Source organism: Leptodactylus fuscus, chromosome 7 (assembly GCF_031893055.1).
Source record: "Leptodactylus fuscus isolate aLepFus1 chromosome 7, aLepFus1.hap2, whole genome shotgun sequence".
NCBI classification, from domain to species: Eukaryota; Metazoa; Chordata; class Amphibia; order Anura; family Leptodactylidae; genus Leptodactylus; species Leptodactylus fuscus.
The window spans coordinates 99,645,659-99,660,310 of NC_134271.1; the positions used below are offsets into that span (position 1 = coordinate 99,645,659).

Sequence of the window (14,652 nt, forward strand, 5' to 3'; positions counted from 1 at the left end):
TTTATTTTGTGCTATTGTTAGGGAATTGCTAGGACAGCAATTCCCCAGTAGCTGTTGAAAACCCTGGAGCGGGACACAAGAGACAGTGAGCCCTAAGCTGAAGCCCCCAACTCTCCCTTCCTATTGCCAGGCCCTATCCTACGTAATAGGCAGCAACCACAAAGACGATCCCTTCCTGGATATGTGATACACAAAACGCAGACAAGACAAACAACAACAAAGGGAGGTCAGCTAGCCAAGGGTCAGTAAACAGTTGAGCGATGCAGTGCCAAATCGGAGTCCAAAGAATAGTCAGTAGGGAAAGCCAGAGGTCAAGGATTAGAATGCAAGCAAGAATAGTGATAGCAAAAAGCAAGTATGCACAAGGCAATAGCAAGCACTGGTGCGAATGAGAGCCAAGAATAAATAGGGAGGAAGAACCTACCCTGAACCTGATAGGAAGGCAGGCTGTCAATCAAAGGGCAAAACAAAACTTAACTCTTAGAGGAACAGAGAGAAATGAAGGTGAAGGAGACAGGCGTGGTGGAAAATCAATTAACAAGGTGAAGGAATAGGACAGTGTTCAGACAATGCAACCAAAAACTCTAAGCAAGTTATCAAACTGTGCATGCCTTCTGCGCCGCAGCATGCGAGTAGAGGGCAGAGCAGAGACCAGAACAGGCAGAGGTGTTACATCTATAATCATTTGTGGCAGATTTTGCACATAGATTCTTATTAGAAAATTCAATAATGCAAGTTTGTGGGGTGTTGTAAAAATTCAATCAGTCCTGTAATGGTATGTTGTAAACCCTTGTGGATTTCACTGTAGATTTTACTCTTTGAAATATGTGAGATAGGGCAAAGATACAGTATAGTATTTTCTACAATATGAACAATTTTCCATATAAAAATATTTTACATTGTGGATAGTATTTGTTTAGTTATAAAATAGACACATAAATAGCGTCAAGCTGGGGGTCCACAAGAGGAATTTATGGTAAAGGTCTACCTCTGGAATATGTGCACAGCCATTATATATCTTCAATAAGATCTAAGCACTCTTTAGTGATTTAACACATTCTAGGGGCTAGTGACTAGCTACAGCAAGCTCTAGATGGGATGGACAATTGCAACCCATTTCTAGTAGAGGTCCATCATTGAATGAAAGCCATGACCCATTGGTGGGTTCTCTAATGGACCTCTCCAACACTGCACAAAATCACAAACCTCAGCCAACATGGCCGTTGTCAAACTGGACAATCATGCTGTAGCCCAGGCATGTCAAACATGCGGCCCTTTACAGGCATATCTGCGGCCCGCACAAAAGTCTCAAACTTTGTCTCTAAACTTTAGAGACAAAGTTTGGGACTTTTGTGCGGGCCGCAGATGTACAAAACTCACGATCAGCACTTCCGGCTCTTCATTCATTGGCCCATATCCCTGCATATGACCTGCTTATGTGATCAGCAGCTGACCAACTAGCTCCATGTCAATCCATGACGTGTGTACTTTGGTCGGCTGCTGATCACATAAGCAGGTCATATGCAGGGATGTGCAGCGCCGCACCTCTCATGAGGCGACCTGAAGCGACCGCTTCAGGCGGCGCTATGCCGGGGCCCCGGGGGGGGGGGGGGCGACATTTTTTTACCTAAGCCAGTCCAGGACAAACTGTCCTGGACTGGCTTAGTGTCGCCGTTTTGACAGGGAAAATGAGCGGTGGATTGGGGTGGCCCTGCTGGATGCAGCGCTGCTCCAGCGGCCGCCCCTCACCCTTCGCAGAGAGCATGTCTCCCTGCCTGCTCTCTCCCTGCTCCGCTCTGCCCCCTCCTCCCTGTCCCCTCCTCCCTGTCCCCTCCTCCCCACACGCCGGGTGACGTGGCCACGTAATCAGGCCCACACCCGGCATGTGCCTGCGTCCTACGTGGTCTCACAAGACCGCTGCACAGGCTGAAGAGCAGAAGCAGGTAAGCTTCTGCAGAAGAAATTGTGATTTTTCAAGTATTTAACCCCTATCCTATGGATAGGGGGTAAATACTAGATTTATGATGATGGGGGGTTGGAGTGCTGGGGAAGGGTTGGGATTCTGGGGGGGGGGGGGGCGCTGGGGGAGGGGTCTCTTTGATGTCTGTCTGGCCCTTCCTTGGGCTTGAGGACTGTTTTTTTCCCACCCACCTTGTAATTCTTTCATTTGGGGGTTAATTGGAGCATTACAGTCTGTAGTGCTCCTATTAACCCTCAAGTGCAAGAATTGCAAGTGGGTGGGAAAAAACAGTCCTCAGGCCCAAGGAAGGGCCAGACATCCAGAAGCCCCCCTCCCCCAGCCCCCCCTCCCCCAGCACTCCAACCCTTCCCCAGCACTCCAACACAATAATGGTGTCTGCCAGCTTTAACTGAGGTGCCATTTTACCGGCAATCGCAGACACCCGGAGCAAGATTCGGGGCCTGCGTGCATTTTTATGGCAGCCGGGAGCCTTGTGAGGCTTCAGCCTGTCATTCTGTACTTTCTATTGTAGGCTACTCTATGTAGCCTGCAATAGAAATGCCAGATTTTTGCGATGCATGGTATTAGTGATCAGTCCCCTAGGCCCTAGCCATTAGCTGCTGTGTACGGCCCTCGCAACAACCTCTTGTTACTCATGTGGCCCTCGGTGTACCCTGAGTTTGACATGCCTGTTGTAGCCTATGATCTTTCATCCATAATATCTTAAACTTTCCAAGAGGTCTTGTCTCAATTTTACAAAAAAAAATAATCAAAGATGTTTTTAGGATACTCAGACAGGCCAATTTAGTGTTGATGTAATACAATATTATGCTTAGATTTGTGGCTATCTGGCTGTATGTAGCAATGGGAACTAGTAAACTACAACCATTTCAGTTATCTCCAACAACTGAAGTTTATTCTCAATATATCTGAAGTATGAATAAGTCATATACTCAAACTCGTCCACTAAATCTTAAATGTTTGGATTTCTTATAGGGGAATTTCACTGTGGATTTGAAGATGGTAACATCTGCTTGTTCACCCAGGATGACACAGATATTTTTGACTGGACAAAGCAAAGTGCCAGCACAAGAGATACTAGGTACACCCCAAACACAGGGCCCACCACAGATGCAGGTGGATCCAAGCAAGGTATCTATCTCCTCATATCTGTACTAAATTGTAGATATTTATTAGAATTTCTGTATAGCCACCCCTCTTCTATTGCCCAGGTACTACAATTTTTTTCATCATTATTCTTAGTATCTACCATATACAAATATATTTTCTAACATTTTTCAAAATGTTCAGCAGTGTTCAAATTCATTCTCCTCGTGTAGGCTTCTACATGTACATTGAGACATCCCGGCCTCGCTTGGAAGGAGAAAAAGCCCGACTACTTAGTCCAGTCTTCAACATTGCACAGAAGAATCCATATGGGTCCAGCAATACAGCTTATTGTTTTAGTTTTTTTTACCACATGTATGGGAGACATATAGGTAAGTTACTCTTCAAAAGCTATGGCATGGCTATGCTTTTCAAAGAAATATATTGAAATACAGATATACATGATAATATGTTTAGATGCTGTTTGGTTTGGAGTTGAAAAAACAAAACTTGAGTAAAATAATTTTAATGCAAGGGCAATATATTCCTTGGTGGACCTACAATCATGGCAAAAGTGTGACCAGGCTGGATTTGTTTGTGATGGTTGGAAGGTCATGAATAAAAGCTCATGGGTATTTGGTATCTGGGTTTGGCCAAAAGGCCGTAAAGATCAATGTATAATAGAGTCTACTATGCCAAATAGAAGTGATATTCTAATATTATTGTATATGTTAAATGTTTGGATCCTATAGATCAGCAGGCAGTGGAAACCTTCCCTGCCAGGAAAACATGAGATTCCATTTGATTATATCATTTTTTTGTGAAATGAAGTAACTTCTGTGTATGCTAATGTAATTGTACAAACTAATTGTCAAGATTTCAAATCCTTATATAATGGGCAAGAAGGTCATGAAAATCAATTTCCAAAATAATCTCCTCTGTTAGTTCATGATATTTCACTTAGAATAAAGATCTATGAAGATATAGAGCTGTCCAGGATAAAATTGCCAAATTACCATAATTTGTTCAAGACTTCATTATTTGCCATTGGGAACAAGTCACTGTAACACTACTCACAGGCTACCAAATAGAGCCCAGTTCTTAGGTATTTTATTGGCACTTTGGTAAATCGGCAGTTTAACTTTGAAGCCCATTTTTAATGCTGAGTAGAGATGAGCGATCCAAACAGCACGCTCCATAGAAATGAATGGATGCACCTGGTACTTCCGCTTTGACGCCGGCCGGCCACTTAACCCCCCGTGTGCCGGCTACGTCCATTCATTTCTATGCGAGCGTGCTGTTCAGATCAGCTGATCCGAACAGTACTCGCTCATCTCTAGTGCTGAGGTATTGAATACTTACACATTGATCAAGATAGTCATGTCCAATACAATAAAGCAAAAAATAAGTTAAAAAATAAGGTAACCTCCCAGATGTTAGCACGAATACTTACTGGAAATGAATACATCAGAATAAAACAACTATTTCAGCTAGTCAGCTGTGTACAACTTAATGATGGCCAATCACCCATGTCCAGGCTCTCAGATGGTTTGGGCATATTCAGTGTGAATTGTTGTGCCAGACAACTATTTAGTGCAATCAATTAGAAGACTCATTAGCACTTTTCCAAATGGCAATACATACTTGTGATGATTACATAGCTCCTTGATAACAGCAGGTGCTTTGTTGTGGCTCGGTAAGCAATCTATTCCATTTATATTGTTCTGTTCTGAGCACTCTCCATATAGGAGTGGATTCCACACATCGTGCTCTTATTTTTTATTATGGATTTTAAAGCAAACCTTACATTTTTTTTACGTAAACCCATAGGACTAGTTTGGGCCTTAAGACTCAATCTCTGTGTTTCAAAAAAAAAAGTTTGGATAGAGCACACCTTTTTTTTTTTTGATTGATGGAGCTGTGCAAGATATACAGTATCTAACTTTTTGGTCGCTTCTTATTTATTTTGGGATGGCAAAAAGGCAACAGTTTTGGCATTTAATTTTGTTTTTCTATAGGGATATAACTATAACATTATATAACACAAAAAACACATTTATGACTGCACCAGTTTAGGCATAGGGTGCTCACCAATAGGAAAAGGATTTGCCCCGTTCAATATAACTCCAAAAAAGCAGGTTTATTGCCTCATACTGCGATGTTTCGGCTCCAAGAGCTTGAAACAGGCTCTTGGAGCCGAAACGTCGCAGTATGAGGCAATAAACCTCCTTCACTGTTTTCACAATTTTGGTGTGCCGCCTGCTTTTTTGGAGTTATAACATTATATAGTTAGTTTAATTAATAGTGAAAGGTTGTTTTTTTTTTTTTTGGATGTAGTTATATCAATTATTTTATGGGGGTTTTTTTAATTTATTTTTTATTGACAAATAGGGAAAGATTTACCTAATTTATATATTTTTTTTTTTACATTTTTTAACTTATGGCATAAATTTTCAGTTCCAAAAGGGAACTTGATTGTCTGTTAACCTAATACTTAGCATGTCCTAAAAAATACAATGCATAGAGGGAAAGGGTTAACCAATTACTTTTACCTTTTTACTTTTTTTTTTCAAAAAGCTGGTCGCTCATGTCACATACTTTGTGAGCAGAGAGGAAAGGTAAAAAGTAGACATCCATACCTTAAAAGTCAGATTCTACCCTTTAACATTGATTAATTTAATTTTCCTGATACAGAGCTACAAATCCCCTGGGGATATAATATAGTTAAAGGCATATTGACAAACTAACCCTAATACACTCCCTATCAGCTCCAGTCATCTCTATGAAACTCCTGAAAAGAAGTAGAACATAGTGCTCGGCAGTATTTTAGGACTGAATGGGGCAGCCACCACCGCTAGATTTATGAAGTGGAAGGGAGGACCTGTAACTGCCACAAGTGGGGTGTTAAGAGCATGCTGTATACTGTTTTATTATTCAGCCCCATTTGTATACATTGTACAATCTGCTTTTAAGCTCCCTCTCATTATGTAAGTCATTGACTATGCAGAAGATAGGGAAAAGAATGTCCAAATTATAGTGTCAGAGTCAGCCTTATGTTGGATTATACCATGTAAGGTGTTATTATTATTATTATTTATATAGCACCAATTAATTCTATGCTGCTGTATATTTGAGGGTTTACATACGGGACACAAAACTTACAAAACAAATACAATACTAACAGTGACCAACTGGCACAGTGGCATAGAGAGCCTTGAATGCAAGGGCTTACAATCTATGAGGAAAGAGGCATAGACACAGTAGGTGATGGTAGAGACTGCTCGGATAGTGGTTTGGAGATAGTGTTATTGGAGATTGTAGGCCTTCCTGAATAGATGAGTCTTCAGGTCCTTCTTGAAACCTGTGATTGTGGGGGACAGTCTAATGTGTCTTGGTAATGAGTTCCAGACTATGGGGGATGCACAGGAGAAATTTTGAAGATGGTTTTGTGAAGAGCGGATAAGAGCAGAGCGAAGTAGGAGGTCTTTGGATGATTGGAGGTTATGTGCGGGCACATAGCAGGAGATTAGGTCTGAGATATATGGGGGAACAGGTTATGGATGGCCTTGTATCTATATTAGCATTAGTATTTTAAACTCTCTTCGCTGGGCAACAGATAGCCAGTGAAGGGATTGGCAGAGGAGAGTGGCTAATGAAGAACGGGGCTAGAGGTGTATTAAGCAAGCAGCACAGGTTAAGGTGGACTGGAAAGGGCAAAAGTATTTGCAGGGAGGCCATCAAGAAGGGTGTTACAGTAGTCTAAGTGGGAGATTATGACGGCATGGACGAGTATCTTTGTAGTTTCAGGGGTGAGGAAGGAGTGGATTTAGTGGATGTTCTTGAGTTGAATGCGGCAGGAGGTGTTCAGGTTTTGGATGTGCAACCAGGTCAGAGTACAAGGTTATCCAAAGGCAATGGACCCATGGGACTGGGGTAAGTGTGGTTCCATTAACTTTGATAGTTGGGTCAGGTAGAGGGGTCGTGTGAGGTGGGGCAAAGATGATGAACTCTTTTCTCCATGTTGAGTTTGAGAAAGCGGGAGGGTGGGAGGATAGAAAGAAGACTACGGCTGCTAGATACTCTGGAACTCTGGACAACAGCGAAGTAAGGTATAATCTGTTGCACACTCTATATGGTATATGGTACAAAAGATTCATGTTGATGCCTTAAACCTGCATATAAAGACCCTGCTCAAGGCACAATTACTTTTTGTTGCCCACTACTGGCACCCAGCACTCTAGGGACATGCCCAGTCAGCTGTCCTAAGGAATGCTCCTTGATGCCACCACTATACACTGCAAAAGTAATATACTATATATTGTATGAGCAGCAGTACCACACAATGCCCTAAAAATTACTGCCATACAGTGCTCGAATAATACCAAAATACAAAGCTCCATATATAGAGTTATTTTATAAGAGTGCTGTACCATGTCTAAATAATTCTGGTATTCCTCCATTACTTGTGGTGGTCACAAACCTCATGTGCCATGCCATCTATAAGGTTTACCATTTCACGTTTTACGACAGCATAGGTTAAGCATCCCTAAAGGCCCTGCAAATACAAAATGGGCTTAGATGAAAAAACTTGGCATAAAAAGGAAAGGAAAGAAAGTTACTGAGCTTCTTTAAAACCCAGCATGTGGAACGGAAGAGATTTTAGTCATAATAAAACACCCAGAGAGCGGCCATTAATCCTGTTTACTGTCTGTGTATATACGTAATCAGTCTCTTGTTGCTGCTAGAGCTCCTGATCAATTCTCATCCATCTCTCTCCTTGATCGATCTCTTCACACCTGAATCAGTGAAACGAAGATTTAGATTCAGTGAAATTCTCAACCTGCATCTTGTCAATATGTTTGTCCCTGATCCTCCATTGATGATCAATGGTCTCAGATTCTTTTCTTTTTGTTGGTCCACACAGCTTTCAATACAATTTCTTTTAGTATATAGAGAAAAAACGCTAGCGCTCTTCGATGGATTAACTATATGAATTCTTAGGTCCACTTATATTGTGGTATAAACTCATGAAAAGGTCTGTAAAATATAGTTTACAAGAGGGTTAACCATTTATTTAAAGTGCAAATTAGCTTCCAAACAACTTTTGATTTTTGGGCAGCATTTGTGTTATTAATAAATTTTATAATATACTTTATTAACAAGATTTGGCTGATTGTGGTGAAATCCGGCATTTCTTTATTCTGTCTCTTACTTCTGCGTATGTTGTACATGCTTGTGTGTAATGAAGAAAACACGAGGGTGAGGGAGGCTTGCTTCAAAAGGTTTAAACATTCTAAAACATAGAAACTTTCTTCTGGTGGTATATGAAAGAGGAGATTCTCCTCTTTCACATGACACTAGGTTTGTAGTTCTGTCTCTATTATATCCAGAGATATCATCAGTTAAAAATACAATCAAGAGCGGAAGCAGCTACATATAAATATCCCAATCCCAACTGTGTATTCATACAATGATAGTGATATCCCTGAAAATAATACTTTTTATAATCTAGTGATATAACTGTTTAAAATAACCCTCCTCAATCCTAATTTTCTCTTCAGTACACACAAAAATTGAGATCCCTCTGTCCAAAAACACGTGGTCTACAAACTTATAAAAATATTTTCTCGTATGGTGAATGCCGTAGCAGAAAAAAAATTAAATTGCCGAACTGGCATTTGCTGCATTTGCTTAGAAAAATGTTAATAAAAAAAATTATCAAAGCAATAGACATTCCCCGTAATGATATAACTAAAAAGTACATCTAGCCCCGCAAAAAAAAAAAAGATGCCTTATGCATCCCTGTATACAGAAATATTAAAAAAGCTACAGGTTTTAGAATTTGGAGACTTTAAGAAAAAACATTTTTGTAAAGTTTTGTATTTTTGTTGAGGTGTTAAAATGTAAATAAAACCATATAAATTTGGTATCCCTGGAATCGTACCAAAACATAGAATACAGGGGACATGTCATTTTGGCTGCAGAGTGGACAACATAAAACAAAGCCAGTAAGAAAGTCACACAAATGCAGATTTTCTCCAATTCAACCCAATTCTGAATTTTTTCCAGCTTCTTAGTACATTGTACAGATTAATAAATGGTATCTATATGAAGAAGAATTTGTCTCGCAAACACTAAACCCTGATAATGGAGAAATCAAAAAGTTATGAGGTTTGGAAGGTGGGGAGTAAAAGACAAACAAAAAAAATGGCTCTGCCAGGAAGGGGTAAAAAGGTCTTTCTAATACTGATGACCTGTCCTTATGATAGGCCATCAATATTACATCAGCAGGGGTCTGACATCCAGGATCCCAGAAGATCAACTTTTCCAGGACAGTGGGGCTACAGGTAATGTTAACAATTCCAGGAGCCACACTGCTTGCTTGCCTTGCAGGGTATAGTGGTGGGTTTAGGTATTGCAGAGGTGCACATCAGTGGGTGTGCAGTATGGCATTGTTATTACTTGTCTTGGTACAGCTGATCTGCAGGGGTACTGAGCGTCGGAACCCTAGAAACATTTCCGATGCTGGGCACTAGACATCCCAGTCCAACACTGTGTGTCACCAAAAAAAAGATTATTATAAAAATTATTTCAATAATTAAAGTGGAAAATATTATAGCCCACTAAACCACATGTACAATAAAACCCCAAATGATGTGGTTGAATAGTAAAAATCTCTACTCTCGGATAACAATGAAAATTATCATAAACATAACTTTTCATTGTACAACATGCAATCTTCATATACTTCAGCCAGAATACCCTTTACAAGATTGGAAAAGCATGGTCATTTTCTCCCAAAGACCACAACATGTCTGTCCACAGGGTCAGGCCCATTTACTTGTTTAGAGCCGGGCTGCAGTACCCGCAATGACCCAAAAACAGATGTGATGCTGTTTCCGAAATAAAGCTGCCATTTTTCCAATCCTCTAAGCCCTGTTAAGTTACTATGACTTGCTTTTTCTCCATCTTTTTCTTAGCTCTACTTGAACAAACACGTCTTTTTCTAGTGAGGTAGAGCTACAATGAAAGTAACAATGTCATTCCCCTCATGATATTGTTATCATGTTCTTTGGCGTGCTTGACCAGCCTTTTCTCTTTTCAATAGAAGTTTTAATGAGGAAGGCAAGCCTACAGATCCTTGTCGCACTTCTGTAAGAGTCTTGTTCTTTTGAACCAGTCTTATTCACAGCGACATTGATTTCTAAACACCCTGATTTTTTAGCAGTCTCCATTACTAAATGACTTCAACCTTGCATACAGTATCCAGCAAGTACATTGGGTTCATTAGAGAGAGATACTTCGCCGTCTGCGTATTCTTACAAAAGGTCACTAGACAGTATAAGGTTCGGAGGATTCTACTGTCAGTCTCACCGATGTTAATATGGCTCCTGCACTTTAAGCTGGTTGAAGGGATTTTATCACAAATTTAATTTAAGTATATAATAGAAAAAAATCTGGAATGGCAAATCATTTTTATATTAAAAACTTCCTGTATTATATGTCTAGACAGTTCAGGAAGGGGTATACGCTTTGTGGTATTTGCTATAAATGGGAGTTAATGGTCAGAAAAGTATCCGTAGACTACTGGAAGCGGAAGATTAATGTCCTTCCTTGAAAGCCAGGGATTGACAGGGGATCTGGATACAGAGCCTTGTATGGGGCTGCGCTTTCAAAGGCATGATCATTTATATTCTTTATAAAGGGTCAAATTTCCTTTTTAATGTTTTTGCTATAATTCAATATATTGAGTTTAGCTTATTCATAACTATAAATATAAAAAATGTATAAGTATACAAAAATATTATGTACTTTTATCATTTTTTAAAGGTTGGAGGATGAGCAGTTGTGAGTATAGTTAAATATTTGTGTTATAACAAATTAAAGTTAAATTTAAATTAAATTAATCTAGTACATTAAACAAAAATCAATTTCAGTTCTTGTCATTTGTTAACAATTCTCATTATCCAATAATTAACTGAATGTGTTCTTAGAGTAGGTTTGGTGATTGTCAATATGGGCACATCACGGCTCTTGCAGGGGTCACCCCTGGTTATCACATGTTGGGGCATCAGGTTGGCATAATTATCCAAATATACCCCACTGTTAGACAAATGTATATATATATATATATATATATATATATATATATATATATATATATATATATATATACACGCAGCATATATATATGGTGAATTCAAGGGAAAAGCTTTCTGGTAGTCATGTTTTTTATTTGTTCGTTGGATGCCCAAACCATTGGACCTCTCATTTTAGTGTAATGGATTTTTGCTATAAGTAAAATTTTGACACCAACTACATTACCACCAATGTGCGTCTAAGCTAAGCCGTTTGTTTCTGAATTTGTTAGGGAGCTTGAACATATTCCTGCGACTTAAAGGGCAAACCAGCACAGAAATCCAAATCTGGACAGCCAACGGAAATAAAGGAGAACAATGGCATCAAGCTCGCATTAATATACACCCAACAGCTTCTTTTCAGGTAGGTGTCATAGACAATAGTTTGGTCCAAAGTGGGTTTTTTTTACATGTTTTTTATTGTTCACAGAAAGCACAGAACATGTCCTGTAAAAAACACAAAAAGTGAAAAATGTATAAAAATAAAGTGTTTATTCTCTCAACTCATCATCTTCTTCCTCCTCTCCAATATCACATATTTATAACACATTGTTACATCTTATCCAGATAATTCACCATCACTATACACTTTGGTGTTTGTAATGTGGCGTTCACACTTGTGCCTTGTACCTGTCCGCCGTGATTCCGCCTAAATCAGAGGAAAAATTGCTTGGGGATGGCTTCAATGGGTTTTTAAAGCAAACCACCGGTGTCCATATGCAGCCTCTCTATTGTGAAACGTTTTGGTTTTTTTTTGGCACGGACACAAAGTCGGACAGCAGAGAAGCTGCATATGGACACCAGTGGTTTGTTTTAAAAACCCATTGAAATGAATGGGTTTTTAAACTGACCGCCAGTAAACTGTCCCCAACTAGTTTTTCCTTCTTTTTTGGTGGCATCACAGCGAGCGGACAGCGGTGCAAGTGTGAATACCCCCAGACACCAGGCAGTTCTTGTACTCCACTCCCCACTTGACTTACTTGCCGGTGAGGCTGTTCAGGAAGGGTTTGGAGTTTAATGGCAATCTCATGATACCAGTGAAGGCACCATCAGCCTATTCACCAACTGTGCGTAAGGTACAAAATAATTCCTCCTCCATATCTACTTACAATACTGAAGATAGTAGGTCACAGAAGCATTTTGCCCAAGATAGCCTACACTATTGCTATACTCTTGTACACATATAGTCATAGGTTACAATTTTAGAAGGGACACAATGGATCCATCTCATTGCATTTCAACACATTGATTCCCAATTCTAAGAGTGGGGCCTTCTACTCTACTGAAAAACCGGAGCTGTTACAGAACCTCATAATACGTACCTCAGCTTTTGTACCACCATGTAACACACACTTTCACTTCATCATAATACACAATAGGGCTTGTAGTGCATGTTTAATGTAACGAAGAGCCTTGCCCCAAATGTGCACCACAAAATTATCCCTCTATGCGAGACAATAGGTACAGTATAAAGGAACATATTATACATGTCAAGTTCTGAATAATATCATAGTACATACTTCATCAGCTACTGAACATCATAACATACACCTCAATTATTACACATCATAATGCACAGCTCGGCTGCTACGGAACATTATAATGAACATCTCTACAGCTATCAAGCATTATAATACACACCTCAGGTACTACTGAACATCATAATACACATCTCTACAGCTACAGAACATCACAACATATACTGTACCTCAGCAGCTATAGAACATTATAATACATTATAATACACACCTCTACAGCTAAGGAACACCATGATACACGCCTCAACAGCTAAGGAATAGAGATGAGCGAGTAGTACTTGATCGAGTAGGTATTCGATCGAATACTACGGTATTCGAAATACTCGTACTCGATCGAGTACCACTCGCTGTTCGAATGTAAAAGTTTGATGCAGAACCAGCATTGATTGGCTGAATGCTATACAGTCGCTGCAAGGAGAAGACTTCTTGGAGGATCCAGCTCGACCCTCACTCGTGGACTTGGTAAGTATAATTTGATTGAACGTTGCCTACCCCTGAAACGAGCATTTTCCCCCCCATAGACTATAATAGGGTTCGATATTTGATTCGAGTAGTCGAATATTGAGGGGCTACTCAAAACGAATAATGAACCTCGAACATTTTACTGTTCGCTCATCTCTACTAAGGAACATTATAATACATTATAATACACATCTCTACAGCTAAGAAACGCTATGATACACGCCTCAACAGCTAAGGAACATTATAATACATTATAATACAAATTTCTACAGCTAAGCAAAATTATGACACAAACCTCAACTACTACAGTACATCTTAATATAAACCTCAGCTGCTACAGAACATTATAATACATACCTCTACAGATAAGGAACATTATAATATACACCTCAGCTAAAGAACATCATAATGCACATCTCTCCAACTACAGAACATCACAACATATACTGTACCTCAGGTGCTAGAGAACATTATAATACATTATAATACACGCCTCTACAACTAAGGAACACCATGATACACGCCTCAACAGCTAAGGAACATTATAACACATTATAATACACATCTCTACAGCTAAGAAACACTATGATACACGCCTCAACAGCTAAGGAACATTATGATACACACCTCATCTGCTACAGTACATCTTAATATTCACCTCAGCTGCTACAGAACATCATAATGCACATCTCTCCAACTACAGAATATCATAATACACCTCTCTGGATATGCAACATCATAATACAAACCTCTACAGTTACCGAAAATCATATAACACACCTCAGCTACTACAGAACATCATAAAACATGTTACTGTTACTCCTGATACTGAACATCATTAACATACACCTGAAAGGTGTATCATTAACATACACCCGCCCCCAGTGCTGCGAGAGAACTCATTTGCATACCGACAAAAAACGGGATTTCAAGCAAACAGCGGCGTGGAGAAGACATCGAAAGGTAGGAAAAGAATAGCCTTTCTTAAGGCTATTCAGACGTGTTAGGGACAAAAACATGAGTTTGAATGATGGGATCCCTTTAGAGATGAGCGAACACTAAAATGTTCGAGGTTCGAAATTCGAATCGAACAGCCGCTCACTGTTCGTGTGTTCGAACGGGTTTCGAACCCCATTATAGTCTATGGGGAACATATACTCGTTAAGGGGGAAACCCAAATCCGTGTCTGGAGGGTTACCAAGTCCACTATGACACCCCAGGAAATGATGCCAACACCTCTGGAATGACACTGGGACAGCAGGGGAAGCATGTCTGGGGGCATCTAACACACCAAAGACCCTCTATTACCCCAACATCACTGCCTAACAACTACACACTTTACACACTCAATACCACCTCTCTGACAGTAGGAAAACACCTTGAAACATGTGTATTTGGCACTTGCAGTGAGGAGAGCTTGTCACCAGCAGTGAATTTGGCCCTTGTA

The 14,652-nt window shown here is 39.9% G+C and overlaps 1 protein-coding gene across 1 annotated transcript in view; it reads left to right on the plus strand.

Moving 5' to 3' along the window:
* Positions 1-14,652, plus strand: part of MDGA2 (MAM domain containing glycosylphosphatidylinositol anchor 2) — a 547,529-nt gene that overhangs the window by 511,637 nt on the left and 21,240 nt on the right. Inside the window, exons 13-15 of the mRNA XM_075282612.1 lie at positions 2,957-3,112; positions 3,301-3,459; positions 11,439-11,569. Coding sequence (XP_075138713.1) covers positions 2,957-3,112; positions 3,301-3,459; positions 11,439-11,569 — 446 coding nt within the window. The remainder of the gene's footprint in view (positions 1-2,956; positions 3,113-3,300; positions 3,460-11,438; positions 11,570-14,652) is intronic.